This window comes from Muscardinus avellanarius (assembly GCF_963383645.1).
Source record: "Muscardinus avellanarius genome assembly, chromosome: 13".
NCBI lineage: Eukaryota > Metazoa > Chordata > Mammalia > Rodentia > Gliridae > Muscardinus > Muscardinus avellanarius.
The window spans coordinates 81,729,067-81,753,860 of record NC_137799.1 but is presented as its reverse complement, the minus strand read 5'-3'; the positions used below and the strand labels follow the sequence as shown (position 1 = coordinate 81,753,860).

The window sequence follows — 24,794 nt, the reverse complement described above, 5'->3', positions numbered from 1 at the left end:
GCTCTTTATTGCTGAGTAGAATTCCATTGTGTAGATATCCCAAAATTTTGCAATCCATTTCTCTATTGATGGATACCTAGTTTGGTTCTGTAATTTAGCTACTGTGAATTGTACTACTATAAAAATAAATATGCATATATTATTTTAATAATTCTGATTTCGCCGGGCGTGGTGGCGCACGCTTGTAATCCCCGCGCTTGGGAGGCAGAGACAGGAGGATCGCGCAGGTTCGAAGCCAGCCGTGCGCTGGCTTAGGAGACCCTGTTTCCAAAATGAAAATGTAAAAATAGGTCTGGGAGTGTAGCCCCGAGGTAGAAGGGCTTCCAGGAACCCCAGTACCAAAAAAAAAATAAAAAGAAAAAAGAAAAAAGAAAAAAGAAAAAAAGAAAAAAATAATAATTCTGATTTCAGTCCTTTGGAAACATATCTAGAAGTGGTACAGTTATATCATATGGTGGATCCATTCCCAATTTTCTGAGGAACCTCCACACTGATATCCACAGTGGCTGTACTAATTTGCAATCTCCCCAAAAAACATAAAATAGTTTCTATTTCCCCACATCCTCCTAAGCATTTATTGTTGTTTGACTTCACGATTGCCATTCTGACTGAGGTTAGATGGAATCTCAATGTAGTTTTGATTTGCATCTCCCTGATTGCTAATGATATTAAACATTTTTAAATATTAGCCATTTATATTTCTTCTTTTGTGAAGTATCTAATTTAGTTCAGGTTCCCATTTAATTGGGTTTTTGGGGTTTTTTTTAGTGCTGAGTCTTATAAGTACTTTGTACATTCTAGATATTAGTCCTCTATCAAAAAAAGACCTAGCAAAGATCTTCTCCCATTCTATAGGCTCTCTGTTTAGACTCTTGATGGACAGAAACCTTTTAGTTTAATGCCATCCCATTTATTAATTCTTGTTTTAATTTCCTTAGGTTTGGGGGTCTTATTGAGGAAGTTTCTGCCTGTGCCTATAGGCTGGAGTGTTGGACTTATGCACTCCTCTATTAATTACAAAGTCTGTCTAATTTCCAGGTCTTTGAACCCTACCAAGGTGACTATTGTGCAGAGTGAGAAGCAGGGACTTAATTTCATTTTTCTATGAATAGATGGCCAGTTTTCCCATTACCATTTGTTGCAAGGCTATCTTTTCAAAAAGGAATGTGTTTGGCACCTTAGCCAAAAATCAATTGGCTATAAGTATGTGGATTTGTTTCTGTATTTTCTATTCTGAATTAGAAATAACTACACACAGTTAAATAACACTAACATTATAAATCTTCACAGTCGAAACCTACCAGGGCATTTTCTTTAATTTCAAGATTCTTGAGGACCACAGCTCCTGGAAAAAAAAAATTATAAAAATAAACTTGAAGCACTAAACACTATATTTTTAAAAGTATGCTTCATTTTCTAAATTTAATATTGGAGAAAAATAAAAAATTAATGTATATGGCAATAAAAACAGAATCTAGATATTTTTTCAATAATTCACATCCATTCTTTTGTATAGTTTAAGATGGCATATTGCCCAAAAATTCACTTACTGAATTTTTTCTCTATAGTTATAGCTCAATATATGTATATAAACATAATATTTTAACCAACGTTATACAGAAAATATTAATCTAGCCAAGTACATAATACAAGAAAAAACAAAACATAAGTTGTATAAAAACTTATTTGCATTAAACAGTAACAAAATTGTAAAAATCACTATAAATATAAACTTCCGAGATGTAAACACAAAATGAGAAAAAGAACAGAATATCCAAGAACAACAGGACAATTATCAAGGCTGTAGCATACATATAATGGGAACACGAGAAAGTAAAAAGGAGTAGAATAAAGTATATTTGGAGCAATAACAGCTGAGGAATTTCTAAAATTAATGATGCAGGCACCTGCATCATTAAATTCAGGAAATTCAGAGAATACCAGTTAAGATAAATGCTCAAAAACCTACCTGTAAGTATGTCATTAACATTAGAAAATCAAAGACAATGAAAGTATTGAAAGAAAGCAAAAGGGTAAAAAAAAAATCTCTAAAGATACAAGTATAAAAACTACAACATTTGGGCATGGTGGCACATGCTTCAGCATTCAGGTGGTTGAGACCAGAGGAGACAGCCTCAGCTATTTAGTGAGGCCCTCCACAACTTAGACACTGTTTCAAAATAAAGAATAAAAAATAGGACTGGGGATGTAGCTAGGAGGTAGAATGCCCCTGAGTTCCATCCCCAGTGCCACACACACACCACACACACCACACACACACACACACACACACACACACACACACACTACGTAATACTCTCTTTAAAAACCATGAAAGCAAAATATTGAAAGGAAACAATGGCCAAACTGGAATACTATACCCACTCATACCATACTTCAAAAGTGAAGGAGAGAGGGATGAGACAGGAGGATCAAAGGTTTGAGGACAGCCTCTGCAACATAATGAGATTCTCAGCAAACTACCAGACTGTATTTCAAAACAAAATATAAAAAAGGGCTAGGGTTGTATATCACAGGCTGAATGTCCTGTGCTCAATCCCCAGTACCATTAAAATAAATAAATAAATAAATAAATAAATAAATAAATAAGAAAGGGAGTGATTTGAGACAGCATTCTAGGAAGCTCCAGGTCCTTATTCCACCGAGGAAACATCAAGACCAACAGACTGACCAGAGTAACTATGGGAACAGTAAAAAATGTTTAATTGCACAAATAAGGGGCCGGAGGAGCTACACTCAAAACAGGTGAAAATTTCACAGAAGTCTCAAGGATGAAAGATAAAAAGTCAAAGAGAGCTCACCTGAAGAAATAATGGACAAGAACTTTCCAAATATAAGGAAGACATGGATATACAAATCCATGTAAGAATAAAATCTAAAAATTTTCAAACATTTCAGTAGAGCCGGGCGTGGTGGCACACGCTGTAATCCCTACACTTGGGAGGCAGAGACAGGAGGATCGCCCTGATTCAAAGCCAGCCTCCCTGGCTTGAGAGACTCTGTTTCCAAATAAAAATATAAAATAGGTCCGGGAGTGTAGCCTGGAGGTAGAAGGGTTTCTAGGAACCCAAGTACCACAAAAAATAAAAATAAAAAAAACTTCTCAGCAGAAACCTTACCAGTAAAAATGCATTAAGATAATGTATTTAAAATTCTAGGAAGAAAAAGGAGTCTTAAGATCATATCCAGTTATGATTATGGTGATATGAACATATTCCCAGATAAAAACTAAGTAAGTGGACTCCCGGGAATATGGCGACGGAGAAAAGCGGTGTTTACCAGTCCCATTAACAATCGATCTCTATTACCACAAAATCAGCACCTTTCATAGCTAGAAAACACTATCAGCAGAGAAATATAAACTGTAAATACAAGGGACAGAGAGAAAGAGGTCTGGAAGAACAACCAGACACCAGAAAAGAAACCAGCCTGCAGTGCCACGGCTGGAGCCGCACCAGCGCCATCTTCCCTCGGAGCACCAGACTCCAAAGAGGAAGGGGACTCAGAAATGAGCTCAAAATCAGAGAGGAGATACGCTGGCCTCACAGCCGAGGATGCAGAAGCAGCACTATACTGCCAGCGGCAGTGGCAAGTTCACCGGACGGTTCCAGACCAGTGCACTCAACAAGCCACCAGAACCCAAAATTATTAGAAGAGACAAAGAAGGTCATATTTTACTGGTAACAGGAATAATCCAGCAAGAGGAAATAAAAATAATCAACATCTGTGCCCCAAACATAGGTGCAGCTACTTTCATAAATCAAACTCTTTGTGTCATAAAGTCACACATAAATCCCAATACAAAAATACTGGGAGATTTCAACACACCTCTCACAACACTAGACCGATCTGTCAGTAAGATGCCTGAGAACTAAAGAACACCATTAACCAAATGGACCTGTTGGACACATAAAGAATATTTCACCCAACTATAGTGGAGTTTACATTTTTCTCAGCTGCTCATGGAACCTTCTCCAAAATAGATCACATCCTGGGACACAAAATGAGCACTAGCAAATTTAACAAATGTTACATATTTCCCTGTGTCATTTCAGAAATAATGGAATGAAACTAGAAATCAACTATAAGAAGACCCAGAGAAAAACATAAACATGTAGAGACTGAACACCACACTTCTGAATGAAGAATGGGTCATGGAAGATGTAAGAGATGAAATCAAGAAATTTCTAGAAACAAATGAAAAAAAAGATACAACATATCAAAACCTCTGGGACACTTTGAAGGCAGTATTAAGAAGAAAATTAATAGCACTGACTGCTCACATAAGAAAAACAGAAAAGGAGCCAAAAACATACACTGAAGAAAAGATAGCCTGTTCAACAAATGGTGTTGGCAAAACTGGTTAACCATATGCAGAAAATTGGAAATTGATCCCACTTTCTCACCCTGTACAAAAGTCAATTCAAGATGGATCAAAGACTTGGAAATAAAACCAGAGACCTTGAGGCTCCTTGAAGAGGGCATAGGTCCAACATTGCAACACATAGGCACAGATAAACATTTTCTCAACAAGACCCTAAAGGCACAACAAATTAAAAGGCAAATCAATACATGGGATTGCATGAAACTGAAGAGCTTCAGTTCAGCAAAGGAAACTATCGAGAACCTCAATCAAGAGCCAACAGAATGGGAGAAGATTTTTGCCACCTACACCACTGATAGAGGACTAATATCTAGAATATACAGAGAACTCAAGAAAAACTCAACACGAAGGAAACAAAGCATCCAATAACAAATAGGCAAACGAACTAGACACTTCACAAAAGTAGAAACTCAAGTGGCCAATACATGCATGAAAAAATGTTCAACATCATTGGCAATCAGAGAGATGCAAATCAAAACTACCCTAAGATTTCACCTAACTCCAACTAGAATGGTAACCATTCAAAACACAAACAACAACAGATGCTGGCGAGGATGTGAAGAAGTGGGAACTCTAAGACATTGTTGGTGGGATTGCAAATTAGTGCAACCACTTTGGATAACAGTATGGACAATCCTCAGAAGAATGGGAACAAATCTACCATTTGATCCAGCAATACCACTTCTACCCAAAAGATAGGAAACCAAACTACCAAACTAATGCATGCATATCTATGTTCATAGCTGCACAATTCACCGTAGCCAAACTATGGAACCAGCCAAGATGTCCATCAACAGATGAATGGATTACAAAACTGCAGGATATGTACACAATGAAATTTTACTCAGCCATTAAAAAAACTCAATTACATAATTTTCAGAGAAATGGATGGAACTGGAGGGCATTATGCTAAGTGAGATTAGTCAGTCACAAAAAATAAGAAAGCAGATTCTTTCCCTAATATGTGAGAGTTAGGGAGACATGGGTGATAGGAGGAACTCTAGATGAAAAAGGCAATCCTAGAGAGGAGCAAACAAGGCAACCTAAAGGAGGAGAAATGAGGGGGGAAGAGGAAAATCTCTAAAACACACAATGTACTTAAACATATCGAAGTCAACTACTAAGCCAAGCAAGGGAAGGACGGACAGGAAGGGAATGGGGTGGGAATTGGGTAGGGGTTAAATCAGTGAGGTGTACAGGTATGTATACACAAGTTTTTTATCCCAATATGATGTATGAATATAATGCACCAATAAAAAATTAAAAATAAATAAATAACAAGTTGGAAAAAAAAAACTAAGGAAGTTAATTTCTGTTACAACTTCCCTATGAGAAATTTTATATGTATGTATGTATGTATGTATGTATGTATGTATGTATATTTATTTTGGTGGTACTGATGATTGAACCCAGGAGCATTCTACCTCCAACCCACACCCTCAGCCCTAATTTTTATTCTTTATTTTGAAACAGGATCTCACTAAGTTGTGGAGGACCTCACCAAGTAGCTGATGCTGGCCTTGAAGCTGAGATCCTCCTCTCTCAGCCTCCCAAGTACTAGTGTTCCACCAAGCCTGGTCCCTATGAGAAATTTTAAAAGGAGTCCTTCAAGTTGAAAAAAAAAAGGGACACTAAGCAGTACTGCTGTCATATAAAAATACAAACTTCAGAAGAGGTAAATTTGAGGACAAATATAAAAGCCAATATTCTTTTAATGTTGGTTTGTATCAGTACTTCTTATTCTTTTACAGGGTTTAAAAAACAAAATTATGACTTCCGGGAAGATGGCGACCGAGAAAAGCGGGGCTTAAGAGCCCTGCTAACAACCAATCTCCATTACCACAAAATCAGCGCCTTTCATAGCCAGAAAACACCATCAACAGAGAAACAAAAAAATCACCAGGCTCCAGAGAGAAAGCGGTCTGAGAACAGAGCTCAGAGCCACAGAGGAGATACACCGGCCTCACGCCCGAGGACGCGGCAGCAGCGTCATACTGCCGGCGGCAGCGGCGATTTCACCAGATGGCTAAAGCAAGCCGAGGTGAGCCGCTGCGGAACAGCCAGGCGGGATTTCTCGGAGAAGGAACATCTAAAGCTCCCAGTGGCTGAGCTCAGCACACGCTGCAGGGATTCAGAGTGGAAATCAAAACCAAGAAAAAATACGCCAGCCTCACGGCCGAGGACGTGGCAGCGGCACCATATTGTCACCGGCGGCAGCAGCAGCAAATTCACCAAGTCCAGTACGGCTACATCTGCGTACTCAAGAACAGTGAGTCAAATTGCAGGCCACAGAGGAGAAATCCCAGTACTGTACTCCCTGGGACTTGACCCAGTGGGGGAGTGGCGGTGGCAGAGATATCACACCATAGGAGAACGTGCAACCTGGCACACCCCACAGTCTAAAGCAGCCTCTATCGACTCTCTGGGTCGGAGACTCTGTGATAAAACCCAGTAAAGGAGTAGTGGGGTCTGAGATACCACAGACTCGAGATCCAGAACAACTTAAGTGAAGTCATAGTGACCCAAGGGAAGAACCCAGAGAAAGCACAAACATCCGAAATCATGGGAAAGAGGAATAATACTAGAGCAATGAATGCCCACAATCCCACAACATCAGAACCTGATAAAACAGAAAATCAGAGATTTCTAGAAGATCAAATCAGGAAAATAACTGTAGAAATAATAGAGGTGCTTCGAAAAAAACTCAGAGAGAGTCAAAAAGAGATAAAGGATGCAATTAATGAAGTAAAGGCCTCAATTCAAAGCACAAACAACCGATTAGAACACATGGAGAACAGAATCTCGCTCTTAGAAGATGAGCAATCCAAAAATGAACACATAGTTTCTAATCTAGGAAAAAATATCCGACAGCAGGAATCTGATATTGAAGAAATATGGGCCCATTTTAAGAGAGCTAACCTAAGAATAATTGGAATAGAGGAGGGAAAAGAAAGTGAAAGCAAAGGGATCAACAATCTCTTCAAGGAAGTAATACCAGAAAATTTTCCAAACATAGAGCAAGAGGTTGATACACAGGTCCAGGACACTTATAGAACTCCCTTTAGACAGGATCGGAGAAGAGGATCCCCACGCCACGTAATTGTCAAAATGACCAATGTGGAAGCCAAGCAGAGAATCTTAAAGGCAACAAAAACAAAGGGCCAAGTGACATTCAGAGGCAAACCAATTAGAATCACTCCAGACTTCCCAAACCAAGTCATGAGAGCCAGAAGGGCTTGGAGTAACATATTCCAAACTCTGAAAGAAAACAACTTCCAGCCAAAAATTTCCTACCCAGCAAAACTTTCTATCAAATTAGATGGGGAAATAAGAAGCTTCCATGACAAACAGAAACTGAAGGAATTTATGTCTTCAAAACCAGCACTAGAGAAAATACTCAAAGAGATTAACTACAAAGAAGAAATAGGTAACACACACCAGAATCAGAGAAATAAGATTTTCCATATAAGATTTTCCAAATAAGATTTTCCAATAAGATTGGTTATCTGTGGAGATTCATTATTTATGTTAGTCTTTTACCTATCTCTAAATGGTATTGTTTGCCTTTATTGTTAATTTTTAGGATTTCTAGTTGGAATATAAATATACCTTCAGATATAGCATTTGGAAATATTTTATCCCATTCTATTAGTAACTGTTAACTCTGTTTACATTGTCTTTGGATATACAATATATTTTTTTATTTTTTAGGGAGTTTGTATATTCTTCTGTTGCCTGTGCCATTGAAATCATATCCAAGAAATCACTGCCAATTTCAATGTTGTGAGGTTTTATGACCCAGATTTTCTCCTAAAAGTTTATAGTCTTAAGACTTATATTTAGGTCTTTTTCTATTTTGAGTTAATATTTGTATATGGGATTAGGTAAGGGTCCAATTTTATTCTTTTCCATGTAATTATTATGTTTCAACAATATTTATTTAAAAGATTATTATTTCCACCACCAAATGTTCGTGGAAACCTTGTCAAAAATAACTTGACAATATAGGGAAGAGTTTAGCTCTAGGCTTGTATTTAACTCCAATGGTTTATATATCTGCCTTTAGAACAGTACTACACTGTTTCAATTATTGTAGCTTTATATGGTTTAAAATCAGAAAATATATATCTTCTAGCTTTGTTCTTTTTCAAGATCGTTGTGGGTATCTAGAGTCCATATTCCATATTAGGACAGATCTTTTTTTCTGAAAAATAAATATATAAATATATGATAGTTTCACCAAAAAAAAAAATAGAAAAAAAATATTCTCTGGTAAGAAAGAAAGTAAAAAGAAATATTGAAATGTTATCTTTAAGTCATCAAAAGCTTGGTATCAGACAAATGAAACTGTTATGTGAGATTATCATTTTTAAGTTTGGATAAATTGCTATAATAGTAGATGTTAACCACTAAGCCAAGCATGGGAGGGAGGGATGGGGAGAGAATGGGGTGGGGATCGGGTGGGGGCTGACTGGGCGATGTGTGCATGTATGTCTACAAAAGTTTGTATCCCACTATGATGTATGAATACAGTGCACCAATAAAAAAAAAATAATAAAAATAATAAAAATAAAAAAATTATAAAAATTAAGTCTATGTTAATTGGTATAAAACCAATAAAAACATAATTGTTTCATAAATACCAAAATATAGAGTAAGAAGGCATATTTGTAAAAAAATTTTGTACACAATTGAAGTTAACCTGATACCTGTTTAAAACATTTTGTATGAACATCAGGATATATATAATCCCCCGTAGTAAGCACAAAGAAAATATCTGTAGAATATACACAAAAGAAAGAGGGAAATAAAAAAAAAATGAAATCTAAAAGAAAGCAGTAAGGAGTAAACAAGAGACCAAAAAAAGATGTAAAAGATAAAGTAATTGGCCAAATGACAAGACTAAGTCCTTCCCTATCTGTGATTCTATTAAACTGTCTCTACCACCCTGTACTCCATTAAATATTTAACTTCCCAATCAAAAAAAGACACAAATTGGCAGAATGGACTAAAATAAAGAGGATCCAACCATATGCTGTCTAGAAGAGACACACTTAACACAAAGGAAAAGAAATCCCATTTAATAATAGCCAAGTAGACTTAAATTCTAACTCTGTTAACAAAAAACAAAGAATAACATAATTTTAAAAAAAGGGGGTATTTAACTGAGAGAGCATAACATCTATGAGTATATATGCAGCAAACATTAAGACTCCCAAAGCATACTGCTATAGTTTGATCTGGAAGGTCCCCAGAAGGTACTGGTATCAGGGGATGGTGGAAATTTTAGGAGGTAGGGCCTAGTTGGAAAAGTTGAGTAATAGCCAGGCGTGATGGCATATTGCTTATAATCTCAGTGCTGGGAGGCTGAGACAGGAGGATCACACAGGTTCGAAGCTAGCCTCAGCTACTTAGTGAGGCTCTGGGCAACTTAGTGAGACCCTGTTTCCAAATAAAATATAAAACAGGTCTGGAAATATAGCCCAGAGGTAGAAAAGCCTCTGGGTTCCACCTCAGTACCAACAACAACAAAAAAAAAGTTGAGTAATTGGAAAGTATATTTTAAAAGTCCCTAGATTGCCTGATAAACTCACTCACTGTCTCCCTTCCACCCTCTCTCCCCCTCCCCCATTCTGGCCGCCATGTGAGCGGCTTTCCTCTGCCATGTCCTTCCACCATAAGGTTCTGCTTCAGCAGTGAGACAGTCAAAAAAAATAAGAAATCAGATGCTCCCCCTAATATTCAGAAGCTAGGGAGAAAATGGGTCATAAGAGAAACTAGATGAAGGAGAAACAACAGGTGAGCAAATAAGACAACCTAACTGAGGAGGATGAAAGAGGGAAGAGTTAAATCCCCTAATGTACATGATATACATTCACAAACGTATCAAAAGTCAATCCTTAAGCCAAACATTAGAAGGAGGGAGTAAGGAGGAAATGGGGTGGGAATTGGGTAAGGGCTAATTGAGTGATGTGTGCATGTATGTCTCTACCATCCTGTACTCCATTAAGATATATTACTACAATGCACCAATAAAAAAATTTTTAATAAATTTTTTTAATAAAACCACATAAAAAGAACAAATAATGATGAAACAGTTTACCAGAAAAGACCTACAACTATTAAGGAGGTTAAATTGGTAATCAAAAACTTTCTAACAACAATAAATGCCCAGAGTCATGATTATACTTGTGGATTCTTCAAATATTTAAAATAGAATTAACCAAACTTTCTCAAATTTACAAAATTTAAGAGAAGGAAATAGTTCCACAATTTTGTCTATGAGGATAAAATTAGTGAAAATAAAGACACTAGAAGAAAGAGAAACTACAGAACATTAGTAATAAATAAATCTAACAAAATGCTAGTAAACAAAATTCTCTAGCATACTAAAAGAATTATATACCATCATCCAGTAGGACTTATTCCATGAATGCAAAAATGATTCAACATATGCAAATTAAATCATTGCAGTACATACCACTTTAATAGAATGAAGAAAAAATTCATGATCTCAAATGATACAGATGATTTGAAATAATTCAACACACTTTCATGATTAAAACAAATAAGAAGCCGGGCATGGTGGCACATGCTTGTAATCCCCGTGCTTGGGAGGCAGAGACAGGAGGATGGCACAGGTTCGAAGCCAGCCTTGCTGGCTTAAAAGACCGTTTCCAAATAAAAATATAAAAATAGGTCTGGGAGTTTAGCCCGGAGGTAGAAGGGTTTCCAGGAACCCCAGTACCACCAGAAGAAGAAGAAGAAGAAGAAGAAGAAGAAGAAGAAGAAGAAGAAGAAGAAGAAGAAGAAGAAGAAGAGGAGGAGGAGGAGGAGGAGGAGGAGGAAGAGGAGGAGGAAGAGGAGGAGGAGGAGGAGGAGGAGGAGGAAAAAGGAAGCCAGTTCAACTTTATAAAGGCCATGTATGAAAGCCCATTGCTAACATCCACAACAGTGAAAAGATTGCAATCTTTTTTTCTAAGGAATAAAATAGCCAGGCATAGTGGCACACACCCATAATCTCAATATTTGTGGAGCTGAGACTGAAGGAGATCAAGTTCTATGATAGACTCAGCAACACAGCAAGGTCCTCAGAAACCTAGTGAGACCCCATTTGAAAATAAAAACAATCAAAAGAGCTGAGGGTGTAGATCAGAGGTAGAATGCCCCTGGGTTCAATCCCTAGAACTAAAATTTAAAATAAATAAATAAATAAACATATATATGTACACATACATACATACATACATACATACATACATACATGGGGCAAGATAAAAAATTCCAGCCTTTGCCACTTCTATCAACACAGCACATCCAAACTGAAAAGGAAGAGGTGAAATTGTCTGTTAACAGATGGCATGATCCTCATATATAGAAAACTCAAAATTAGTACAAAAATATCGTTGGTGCAAAGATATTCAGCAATGCTGCTGGCTATACAATCAACATGCAGAAATTAATGTTTTTTGTACAGTTAAGTAAACAATCCACTTACAATAGCATCAAAAATAATAAAAACACCTAGGAGTAAACCTAACCAAGAAGGCTGACTTATACACTGAAGACTTAAGATATTGTTGAAAGAAATTAAAGATGACACATGTAAATAGAAAGGCATCCCATGTTCACAGAATAGGAAGACTCAACACAATGTTTAAAAGCAATCTACAAGTTCAATACAATTCATATCAAAATTCTAACTTTTTTGAAGAAATAGAACATCCACCCTTAAATTCACATGAAATTTCTAACAGAGGAAAAAGGGAGGGAGGGAAGAAAGAAAAAGAAGGAATTCATACTTCTTGACTTTAAAATTTACTAAAAGTCAATTAACCAAAACACTGTAGTACTGGCATAGATACAAGTAGGAGTGGAATAGAATATAGAAGTCCACAAATAAGTCCATTATAAAAAATAAAAATAATTTGCAGGGGAGGGATGTGTTATGGGTTTTGAACACAGGGCCTTATAAAGGCTAGGCAAATTCTCTACCACTGAGCTACACCAACAGCCCTATAGTCAAATGATTTTTGACACCAGTAACCATCTTTCTAACAGCAATTGTTGAGGAAATCAGATAACCATAAGCAAAGTTGGGCCTTTATGTTATACTATGTATAAAAATTAACTCAAAATGGGCCCGAGATCTAAATGTTAGGACGCAACTACAAAACTCTTAGAATGAAGAATAGAAGGAAAGTTCTAAGGCACTGATTTTTCCAATGACTTTTTAGATAAGACACTAAATGCACAAGCAACAAAAGAAATAAAATGGACTTAAAATTTAAAAATTTCATGCCTAGAGAGGCATGATGGCATATATCTATAATAACAGTACTTGAAAAGCTGAGACAAGAGGACTGCAGGTCCAAGATCAGCCTCAGCAATTTAACCAGACCCTCAGCAACTTAGCGAGATCTTGTTTCAAAATAAAAAATAAAATAGGGCTGGGAGCCAAGTGTGGTAGCACCTGCCTGTAATCCCAGTACCTAGGAGGTTGGGACAAGAGGATCACAGGTTCAAGGCTAGCCTCAGCAACTTAGGAGGCCCTCAATAACTTAGTAAGACCCTGGTTAGAACTAAAATAAAATAAAAATAGGACTGGGAGTATAACTCAGAGGTTGGATGACCCTGAGTTCGATCTTCCCAGTATTACACACAAAAAATAGTAATAGGGCTGAGGATGTAGCTCAGAGGTAGAATGCTCTTGGGTTCCATTTGAGTACCATAAAACAAAACAAAACAAAAAACAAAACCAGAAAAACCTTTCCTGCCTTACAGGACTATCAACAGTAAAGATGACACATGGAATGGAAGAAAATATTTGCAAATTATGTATCTTATATGGGGTCAATATCCAGAATAGAGAGATGATAAAATTTTAAGGACCCCTACCAAAAGAAAAAAATAACTGATTAAAAGATAGGCAAAAGACCTATACAGACATTTCTCCAATGAGGATATACAAATGACCAATAAGCCCATGAAAAGATGATGTTCCATATCACTAGTCATTAGAGAAATCTAAGTAAAAATTACAATGAGGTAACACCTCATTCTCATTAGGATAGCTACTATTAAAAAAAAATCTAGAAGAACTGCTAAGAATAAGGAGGGTAAGAATGAGGAGAAATTATAGTCTTTGTACACTATTTGTAAAAATGCAAAAATGGTACTGCTGCTGTGCAAAGTAGTATGGTGGTTCCTCAAAAACTGAACAAAATTACCATATGATCCAGCAATTCTACTTCTGAAGAGTCAAAGAAAATATTCCTGTTCCTACATCATTATTCACAAAAGATGAAAACAACTCAAATGATGAGTGAAGAAACAAAATGTGCCACATATATACAATGAGTATCAATAATCTTTTAAAATGACTGAATTCTACCAGGCATGGTACCTGCATGCTTGTAATCCCCCCCAACTCCCCTGGCTTGGGAGGTGCAGACAGGAGGATCTCCTGGCTTAAGAGACCCTGTTTCCAAATAAAAAATATAAAATATGTCTGGAAGTGTAGCCTGGAGGTAGAAGGGTTCCATCCCCAGTACCACCAAAAAAAAAAAAAGACTGAATTCTGACATATGCTGCAATATGAACGAATCCTGAGGACATTTTGCTAAATTAAAGAAGATATTCACAAAGGGCAAGGAATAATACTATGATTCTTCTTATATGTGATACCTAGTATACTTAAAATTCAAAGACTAAAGTAGAATGATGGTTACCAGGGTCCACAGATAGGAGAAAATAGGTAGTTATTGCTTTCAAAGATGCACACAGTATTTTCTTTTTGTAAGATGTAGTGTTCCAGAGATGGATGGTGGTAAGGGTTGCAAAACAATATGAATGCAGTTAATGATGCTAATATATATATATATATATATATATATATATATATATATATATATACTAAAACCCTAAGTTTTTAAAAAGGTGGTGGAGAAATGGGTGTGGTGGCAGAGGACAACCTTAGCTACTTAGTGAAGTCCTTTGCAACTCAGTGAGACCCTGTTTCAAAATAAAAGAATAAAAAATAGGCCTGGGGGTGTAGCTTGGAGGTCGAATGCCCCTGGGTTCCATGCCCTGTACCACAAAAAAAAAGAAAGAACAAAGGTGATGGAGAAAGAGGTCAAGGAAGGAGGAATAAAAACTTTCCAAAATGAACAAAAACTGATAGAATCTGTTGCCAATAGATCTACATTACAAGAAATGTTAAAAAGAAGTTCTTCAGAGAAAAGAAAAACGTAGGTCAGAAACTCATATCTATAAGAGTAGTAAAGTAGTAAGGAATGCAAGTAAAATTAAGTTTTATTTTCTTCATTCCCAATAAAAAATTGTTCAAAAGATTAATAGCAATGATGCATTGGATGGTTACATCTCACAGAACAAGTAAAAGTAATGACAACAATACTATCATAATCAGAAGGAAAGAGTTCAAGTACTCTGTATGAAGTATAGTGTTATCTGAATGTGGACTTAGATCACAGTGGTTTTAAATGAATACTATAAACTAAGTTTTTCTCTTTTTTTTTTTTTGTGGGTCTGGGGATGGAACCCAGGGGTATTTGACCTCTGAGCTACACCCCCTGCCCTATTTTTTATTCTTTATTTTGAAACAGGGTCTCACTAAGTTGCAGAGAGCCTTACTAAGTAGCTGAGGCTGTCCATGAACTTTGATCCTCCAGTCTCAATCTCCCAAATGCTGGGATTACAAGTGTGCACCACCAGGCCCAGCTATCTAAGTCAAGTTTTTAAAGAAGTATAATTGATATGCTAAGACAGGAGACAAAAATGAAATCATATAAAATGCTGAAACCCAGAGAAGGCAGAAAACAATGAGAAGTTTCTTTTTTAAAAGGAAACAAGCTGAGTGTGGTAGTAAACACTTGTAATCCCAGTACTTGGGAGGCTGAGACAGAAGGATCTCATGTTCACATCCAGCCTCAGCCACTTAATGAAGCCCTCTGCAACTCTGAGACTGTTTCAAAATAAAAAATAAATAAAATAGGGTTGGGGGAGTAGCTCAGAGGTAACAAAATAATTGAATTAAACTCAGAGGTTTAACAAAAATAATTGAATTAAAAATAAAAAGGAAACAAAGATACAACTAATAGAAAACTCAAATATGAAAGCATCAAAGGAAAAAAACTCACTCTACTCTCACACTCAACACAGAACCCTTCTATTACTAGAAGTGTATGTCTTTTCACCACACACACCAAGCAATTCTCCACTGAACATCAACTAGGTATCTTAGAATTTAATTTACACTACCTAGAAATGGCACCAAATCCCAGAGGTAAAGGGCAAGGGCTCAGTCCCGTAAGAATGTCCCTCACTTCTAATGCCAATCTCAAATCCCAGATTGTGGCCTATGCTTCTGACCAACTGGCTATAAATCATGGTTCCCACAACCTCCCTCTTTGGATCAATAATTTGCTGGAATAGCTCACAAAGCTTAAGTAAAATACTGGTTTTTTGGAAAAGATATCACAAAAGATAAAGAAATGAATAGGCAAAGTATAGTAATGAGGAGCACAGAACATCCATGCCCTCTCAGAGTATGCCATATACCCCAAAACTTCTGTTCAGCAATAAATCAGCTCATCAAATCTTATTGTTAGAAAAGCTTTGATACTTTGAACTCCAAGCCCATCCCTTTTCTGGAGGTTGGTGGGTGAGGCCAAAAGTTCCAACTTCCTAATCTTTTAACCATTAGGCTTTTGCCCCTATCCTAAGATCCAGGGACCCTATCCTGTGTCACTTCAGATGTAGCTGGGCATGTTGGCATATACTTATAACACAGCACTTGCGAGGCTGAGACAGGAAGATCACAGGTCCAAAGTCAGCCTCGGCAACTTAGCGAGGATCTCAACAACTTAGCAAGACCATTTCCAAAATAAGTATAATAAATAAATAAAAATGAAATAGGGCTGGGGGTATAGCTTGGAGGCAGAATACTCCTGGGTTTACTCCCCAGTACCACACACACACACACACACACACACACACACACACACACACACAGGAAAAGACATCATGTCATTTGCAGGAAAATGAATGGGACTAAAGAATATCATACTTAGTGAAATAAGCCAGATTCATTACACAAAGGGCCATCTGTTGTGTTTCATGTGTAAGCTAGAGAGAAAATGGGAAGGTTGGAATCTCATGAAAATAGAAGGAAGATCAGCAGAAGATAGGATTTGGGGGAAGATGAAGGGAATGAAAAAGGAAGGTACAGGAGAATAAAATAAATCAAATTATGCTATCTGCAATTATAAATATATCACAATGAAACCTACAATTATGTATAATTATAATTTGCCAATAAAAATATTAAATAGGATACTGTTCAAATGTTATAACAACTAATAAAGGGGTTCAATAATACAGGCAAAAAAAAAATTGGGTGGAAATACAAGTACTTGTGAAGATGCAGTGTAATCAAATCCTAATATCATATTGGTAGAACTACAAAATGATATAGCCACTTTGAAAAGCAGTGTCCAGTGCATTTTTCGTTACTGTAACAAGATACCTCAGGCTGGGTATTTATAAAGAAAGAGGTATAATTAACTCACAGGTTTTAAAAGTCCAAACAGCACAGTGCTCACTCTTGTCAGGCCCCCCTTGCTACACCCCACATAGGCAGGAAGACATGCAAGAGGAAGAGAGAACACAGGGAGACAGGAAGGCTGAGCAAGGGTCCATTAACAACCTCCCACTAGGCCCAGCTCTAAAAGATTCCAGCACCTTTTAAAATCACACTAGTGAGCATGCCTCCAAAGCATGAACCTTTGTGGGACATGTTCAAACAATATCCAAATGAGAGTGTAGTTTCTCATACAGTCAGATATTCACTTACCCTATGACCCCACAATCCTTCTCTTACATATTTATCAAATAATTCATATTCATACAAAAACCTGTACATGAGTATTAACCATAGCCTTATTCATAATCACCAAAAATGAAACATCCTTCAACTAATAAACACATAAACATTTAAAGTATATATATTTTTTTTTCAGAGAATGAAAACTACCCAAAAGTACAGGAATCAAATCCTGTATGCAGCACATGTATGACTCTCAAATGCATCCTGTGTACATGATATTAAGAAGCCTGACTCAAAAAGCTACAAACTTTGTAATTCCATTTATATGAAACTCTGAAAAAGGCAAAATGACAGGAATAGAAACAGATCAACAGTGACCAGGTATGGTGAATTCAACTACAAAGCAGCAGCTGAGAGCATTGGTGGGGGGCTTATGGGATTTTTCTCTATCATTATTGTTATGGTAGATAGAAGGCCTCTTACCATTTGTCAAGACAGAACTATACAACACACGAGTAAATTTTAAATAAACTCAGTGATAAATCTCATTTGAATCTACACAAACCTTCACCTTGTAGACACACCTTTTCCCTATAGATCAAAGCCTATCTTACGTGTTTTAAGGCTTCTTTTTGAAGTACATGAAGGTAAGTTTATTATTTTCACTTTGCATCTGAGAAGCATAAAAGAGTAAACAATTTACAAGTTTCTAATACTAGCCAGAAGCTGTGCATACATTCCTGTTTAGTTTTTGTAGTCCAGTCTATCGTGGCACTAGATTACAAGAGCAGTTATGAGGTTTTTTAAATAAGTCGAGCTAAATTACTTGTGTACATCATTTCACAAACAAGATTCAAGATGACAAGTACAGTATAAGACTGTAGATGTGTGTACACCCATAAATGAAGGTTTTTAAAACAATGTACTATTCACAAAAATAGCTAACCCTATTTGGCTTGAGAAATTCACTTCAAAAAGAGTCAAACTTCTAACAGATATTTAAATAAGAGTGTACCATAAAACAGATGTAAGCACTAAAAATAAGGTTCTAAATAGAGCACCACAGTAAAAGGTCACAAAATAATGCCTCAGACCTTCAGCATTTAAGCTGTGGAGATCCACATTCATCCCTGTCTTTTGCAGGTCTGAGATGTTGCACAGCCCGTCTATAGGTAAGTAGGGGGTGTGTGTGTGTGTGTGTGTGTGTGTGTGTGTGTGTGTGTGTGTGTGTGTGTGAATTCAGTAATTCACTGTCCCCCAAATCCCAAAGTTTTGCTAGTACATTCCTCCGGGGTCAGGTTGTGGGCTGACAACACACGAGTGACCGTTTAAGTTATCCTGCACAGGAGTTTCCTTTGGGTTATCAGCCCAACCAGGGCGAGCAACCCGGGGTCCAGGTTCTGCGGCCGGAAGGAGGAAGCACCGGGTTCAGCCATCGAGACCGGCCAGGGGAGGAAGGGGGAGGGCGTTTTCGGCGTTCACGTGCGAGGCAGCGTGCGACACCCGGTGGGCTGTGTACAGCCTCCTCCGTCACAACCCCAGAAGGAAACTGACAGGAGCGTGTCGCGGCGGCCCCTCGCCCAGCGCAGCCCGGGGCTGAGCTCGTCGGCGAGGGCGAGACCTGGGCGCCCGCCGGCCGGACTCGACCACGGGGCACCGCGGGTCCCGCAGCCGCTCAGCTCCAAACCGGGTCCTTCCACGCTGCACCCTCGACCCAAAACAACTGCTCGGCGGGGGGAGGCCGGCTCCCCGCCCGCTTTACATAACTTGGCCGGAGACGGCGGCAGGTGGCGGGGCGGGCCGGCGGGCCCAGCCGGGGACGGGGAGGGCCCGGCGCCCGAGGCGGGCGGGCGGCCTCGTTACCTTTCCAGATGCCCAGAGACAGCTGGGACGTGTCCAGGTCCACCACATAGTCCCCCAAGAATCGGTTCAACACGTCCACGACCACCGACTCGAACATCTTCCTGAGCGGCGGAGGGCACGGCGGCCGCCCCCCTCTCGAGACCGCTCGGTTCACCGGCTCCGGGCGGCGGAGGCGCCACCGCTGGCCGCACGCTCGGACCCCGCGCGAGCCGGGCGAGGGGCGGGGAAGGGCGGCCGCAGTGCGCCTGCGCGGGGCGGGGCGGGGCGGGGCGGGGCGGGGCGCCCTGGGAAGGAGAGAGGGCGGCTGCGCGGCCGCGTGCCCCCTCGAGCCCCAGTGCCCCGCCTCCTCTCCGTCGCCTAGCAACGGAACACGTGTTAGAGCTGCGAGTAGTGCCTGACTTCGCCCCCTCCTGCAGCCTGGAGGAGCTACTGCCACTCCCACGTGAACCGGATTCAGGCCCCGGGGGCACTAGGCGCCTGACCCACCTGAACGCCCCTTCCCCAGCCGAGGGCGTGACGGCCCCCAGCCGCACGCGCGCTGGAGCGCCTGCCCCTAAGTAAGAAGCGGCGGCGTTCAGCACTTTCCTCCTTTAGGCCCCAGGTTTCCGGGGTAGGTATCCCAGGGAGCTCTACTCCCCACTCATTATTACAGTTGGGAGGGTCGGGCGAGCCTAGGTCTGGGCGCTTGTGACTGTCTCTACCAGACCTGCGGGCGCCGGCGAGGAAGCGCCGCCGGCCAGGGGGGCGTCTCACCTCCCCAGCTACAAAACCCGACAGGGCGTAGACAAAGAAGGTAAAGTTGAAAATGGAATCCCACGCCCACTTCCTTGCAACTACCATAGGTACCTTTTTTTTTTTTTTTTTTTTTGATCATTTAAAAGGAGCTGCCTTTCCAAAGACCCTCACCCAAGATTAGACCTTTGTCAGCCGCACTGTTTGGATTTATGTAGAAATAGCATCAAAGGACTGAAGTTACAGGGATACTACTAGATGAGAGGTTTAGAGCTTAATCATCTCTAAAGATCAAACATGTTTTGTGATTGATCATATTAAGGACTTTAAGTGCAAGAGTGTAATTTTAACTTTTTTCTCTTTGCATGGCAACTATGACTACTTCTGTTATTGTCTCTATCATCTTACTAATTTTTGTGCATAGTCACCAGGTTTTTCAAAATTGAAAGTTTAAGGTTTGCCTTTGCCAGTAGAATGCCTGCCAAGAACACTGTAAAATTTTATTTACATGAATTTATAAATAATTATCATCTACTTTTATATTTGAAGGGGATTCATAATGTTTCAAATTCAACCTCTTGGTCTGAAAAATTAAAGAAGCTAAGATTTTGGGGGGATTTCTCCAAAGTGACACAGACCTAGAACCTGATCTTACTGACTTCACTCTACTTCACTCTTCCCTGCACTATTTCTCTCGTGTTTGGCCACCAACATTAAAAATCTACTTCAGAATACTATACAGAGAGCCAAATCGAGAGTGAAATGTCTAAGAAGGGATAAAGCCCTACATAATCTACTGATTACCCAGATGTACAGAAACCACAAAGATTCACTGTTATATCTAGCACCAAAGATTTAAAATTACAATAATGTTCAGAATTCACTCCAAAATATGTTTTAAGTATTTTGAAAACACTTCATGTTGGTTTTCTACAATCTAGGAAAATCCTGTGAAATTGGGTAAGGGCACTGCTGAAAAATTAGAAGTATGAGCATTTAATCGCCAAATAGTAATGAAAAATGCCACTTACTGAGGAAGAGTTAGAAATAAGATTAGCCAGGTGTGGTAGAGCATACCTGTAATCCCAGTACTTGGGATGCTGAGAAGGAGGATCAAAAGTTCCAGGCCAGTCTCAGCAACTTAGCAAGAACTGTATGAGCATGGTCCCAACCTTGTTGGAGAATTGATGGATGTGAATCCTTAAAAGTTTTTCAAACGACATGAACAGACATTTCTGAAAGAGTATCTACAGATTGCAAATAAGCACATGAAAATATGTCCAATATCATTAGCCTTTGGGGGAAATGAAAATCAGAACCACAGTGAGATATAATCTAACCTATCAGAATGGCTTAAATGGTGATAATATCAAATACTGGTAAGGATAAGGAGACTCTGGATCTTTCATGTATTTAGATGGAAATATGAAATGATACAGCTACTCTGGAATACAGGCATCTTCTACTAAAACTAAACATGTTTTTATCATAAGAACCAGCAATTTACTTCTAGACACTTAAACCCAAGATATAAAAACTTATGTTCACATAAAAAACTGTACATGAATGTTCATAGCTGCTTTATTCATAATAGCCCAACTGGAAACCCAATATTTTTTCAAATAATGAATGATTAAACAAATTGTAATACATTCATACAGTGAAATGGTACTCAGTAATAAGGAATGAACTACCATGCTTACAACCAACTGGATGGATTTCAGGAACTATGTTGCAAGAGAACTATATGATTACACTTATAAAACATTTCTGAAATATGGGTGGAGTAGTCGTTAAGTGGGAGAGCACTTGCCTACCATTGCACAAGTCTCTGGCTTCAATTCTAGCACTTCCAGAAAAATCTTGAAATAAAATTATAAAGATGGAGAATAGACTGGTTACTGCCAAAGGTGAGCTATAAGCAGGAGGGGCAGTGGTCTTGTCTTTATGATACACCTCTGAACCCTGATTACAGTAGTTGTTACGTAAACTTATATATAACTACATGCATGCAGCAGTGTGTATAAGACTAGTATGACCTGATAAGCACCGTGGGCATCTGTCTACTTCATGGCTTTGATATTACATTATAGTTTTTTAAGATGTTACAATTGAAAGAAACTGAGTGAAAGGTATTATGGGACCTCACTCAATATACTGTTTTCAACTTCCTATGAATCTATAATTATTTTTAGCTAATTCTTTAAAGGGTCTCATATTTGAAGTCCACTAAGTGTTGCCTCTCAGAATTAAATGAGCCTGGGAGCTTAGAGAGTCTACATGATGCTTTACCATCCCTGCACAGGGTGCTTGGTAAAATATTCAAGAAGGAAAGGTATCTGAATGTGGTTCCTTATCAGAATGTATCAGAATATCAGTTACTCTGCAGTGATCCCATTAAAATACTTAGAGATGTACAATAAGGAATTTTTAAGCACCTTCCTCTGACTCTAATATCTAAAATGACTGACCTGTAACCCCAGTACTTGGGAGGTAAGGACAGGAAGATCACAGGTTTGAGGCCAGCTTCATTAACTTAGTGAGTCCTTCAGCAACTTAGTGTTTCATAAAAAAAAAAGAAAGAAAGAAAATAGAAAGCTGGGCGTGTAGCACACGCTTGTAATCCCAACATTTGGGAGACTAAGACAGGAGGACCGCGGTTTGCAGCCAGCCTCAGCTACTTAGTGAGGCCCTTTGCAACTCATTGAGACCCTGTTTCAAAAAAATAAAGAATAAAAATAGAGCTAGGGTGTAGCTCAGAGGTAGAATGCCCCTGGATTCCATCCCCAGTACTGCAAAAAAGAAAAAGAAAGGAAGGAAGAAAGGAAGGAAGGAAGGAAGGAGAGCTGGAAGTATAGCTCAGATGTAGAAAACGCCACAAAAATTAATCAATAAATAATTAAAATGATTGGCCTCTTCTCAGATAAAGAGGGTCTCAACTGGTGGTGTCCATCATTATTAACTGATCTCAGATTTTTTTTTAAATAGCTGACTTTATAGGGCTGATTCCTTATAATTTGCATTTGTGTCCAAATATCATCTAATTAGGGAGTTCTTCCCTACCACTCAGTCTCAAAAGCCAGCAGTCACGTACGTTCACATCACCTTAGCAGCATCTGAATCTAGCTTGCTTTTTCCAAACACTTGTAGCATCAACATCATCTCACCATCTCAAAGACATCAGAACCAGCCTCCTCGTTCCTGTCCTCTGTGTCCTGTCCTCTGTGTCAGCGACTCGGAGACCAACCGAGCAGCCCCCCCTCCTTGGAAGTGCACTATCAGCTGGAGGGTTCCTCTTCTTAGGATCCAACTCCATACATTTGCTCACGAGAACCGTGGATTTGTATCCCCTTCCTTGATACCTTGGAACACACATTTTATTCTTTCAGTGCTTCATTTTCTATTTAGAAAATTATATAGCAATATATGTATTGCTATGAAGAAAGGAGTCTGTGCCAAGGGAGATGTTTGGCTGAGAAATGGAAGCAACAGCATCAAAGGGAGTAAATGCAAATTATGGGTGAGGATGGAAGCCAGGCTCTGGGCCAGAGAGCAGATTAAGTGTTAGGAGAGGCAGCAACTGCTGGGCCATAAATAATTAGTGCAAGGGTCAGGGACTTGAGTGATCCCAGACAGTGAAGTGTGAGGCAGGTCAAGGTGAAGGATGAAGAAGTAATCTACACACATGTAGTGTGAAAAGTAGTTAGGAAGCTCCCTGGGGGCTGGCTCCCCTGACCACGCTGCCTTCCCTTGCTCGTGCCGCCCAGCCCCTTGGCGTCTGTGAGTCATTCTTTGATTTAGACACAGTGTGAGAGCTCTCCCAGAAATGAACTCTGCCAACTTGGACTTTGGAATGTTGAACAGGATCTCCATTTCCTGCCTCTATTCTCTTTCTTTCCTTGTGAACCATTAACTGAACTAGAGGCGTGTGACCGTGTGTGTGTGTGTGTGTGTGTGTGTGTGTGTGTGTGTGTGTGTTAAGCCCTTCCCAGCCGCTGTAATGTGCAGTTCTAAGGCCGGCACCTGTCACTCTGCCCCAGCCTGCCCTATGCAGCTTGTCAGTGTGAGGAAACTGAACACAGGTAGGAATCACTGACAAGGATGGAGTGGTGGGAAATCCCAGAGTTAAAGAGCAGCCAGAAGGCCACTGTTGAGATTTGAGAAGGAAGTAATATGGTTCTCAACTTGATCATGACAATTTTAATAAATAGAAAGGCCTAAATGTGACAAAGGTTACAGAGATGGAATTTACCAGCCTTGGAGACTGACTGAATATGGTTGGTAAAGTAAGTAAAATAAAGTAAAAATATACCAAGATGGTATAATTATTCTAGCTGGGAGGGGAAATAAAGCATTGATTTCATAGGAGGTAATAAAGAGTTCAATTTTGTGTAGATTCAATAAAATTTGTAATTTAAAGGAAAATACCCGAGATAGGGTATAATTAAAAATTCAAACAAGTTGATATGGCACACACCTGTAATCCCAGTACTTGGGAGGCCGAGACAGGAGGATTATAGGTTTGAGGCCAGCCTCAGCAATTTAGCAAGGCCATTTCAACATGAAAAGTTAAGCTGGGCATGGTGGTACTCCTCTGTAATCCCAGTACTTGAGAGGCTGAGACAGGAGGATCTCAGGTTTGCGGCCAGCCTCAGCTACTTAGTGAGGCCCTCTGCAACTTAGTGAGACCCTGTTTCAAAATAAAATAATAAATTAGGGCTGGGGGTGTACCTCAAGCACCAAAAAACCAAAAAATTAAATTATAGCTGTGGGTGCAGTGTAGCTCAGAGGTAGAATACCCCCTAAATTCAGTCCCCAGTGTCACGCACATACACACACACACACACACACACACACACACACACACACATTATTCAAGTGCAAATGCCTAATAATATTTAGAAATTAAGAAATGAGTGAGAATCTAGGACAAGAGATGGATGTGTG

The 24,794-nt window shown here is 39.2% G+C and overlaps 1 protein-coding gene across 1 annotated transcript in view; it reads right to left on the bottom strand.

Annotated features, from left to right (window-relative positions):
- The window catches only part of VPS13A (vacuolar protein sorting 13 homolog A), a gene marked incomplete at both ends in the record, with an annotated part of 250,174 nt that extends 230,219 nt beyond the window's left edge, over positions 1–19,955 (bottom strand). Inside the window, 4 exon segments of the mRNA XM_080708999.1 lie at positions 1,302–1,345; positions 19,116–19,230; positions 19,232–19,360; positions 19,602–19,955. Of these exon segments, the coding sequence (XP_080565125.1) occupies positions 1,302–1,345; positions 19,116–19,230; positions 19,232–19,360; positions 19,602–19,955 (642 nt within the window).
- Positions 19,956–24,794: the final 4,839 nt, after the last annotated feature.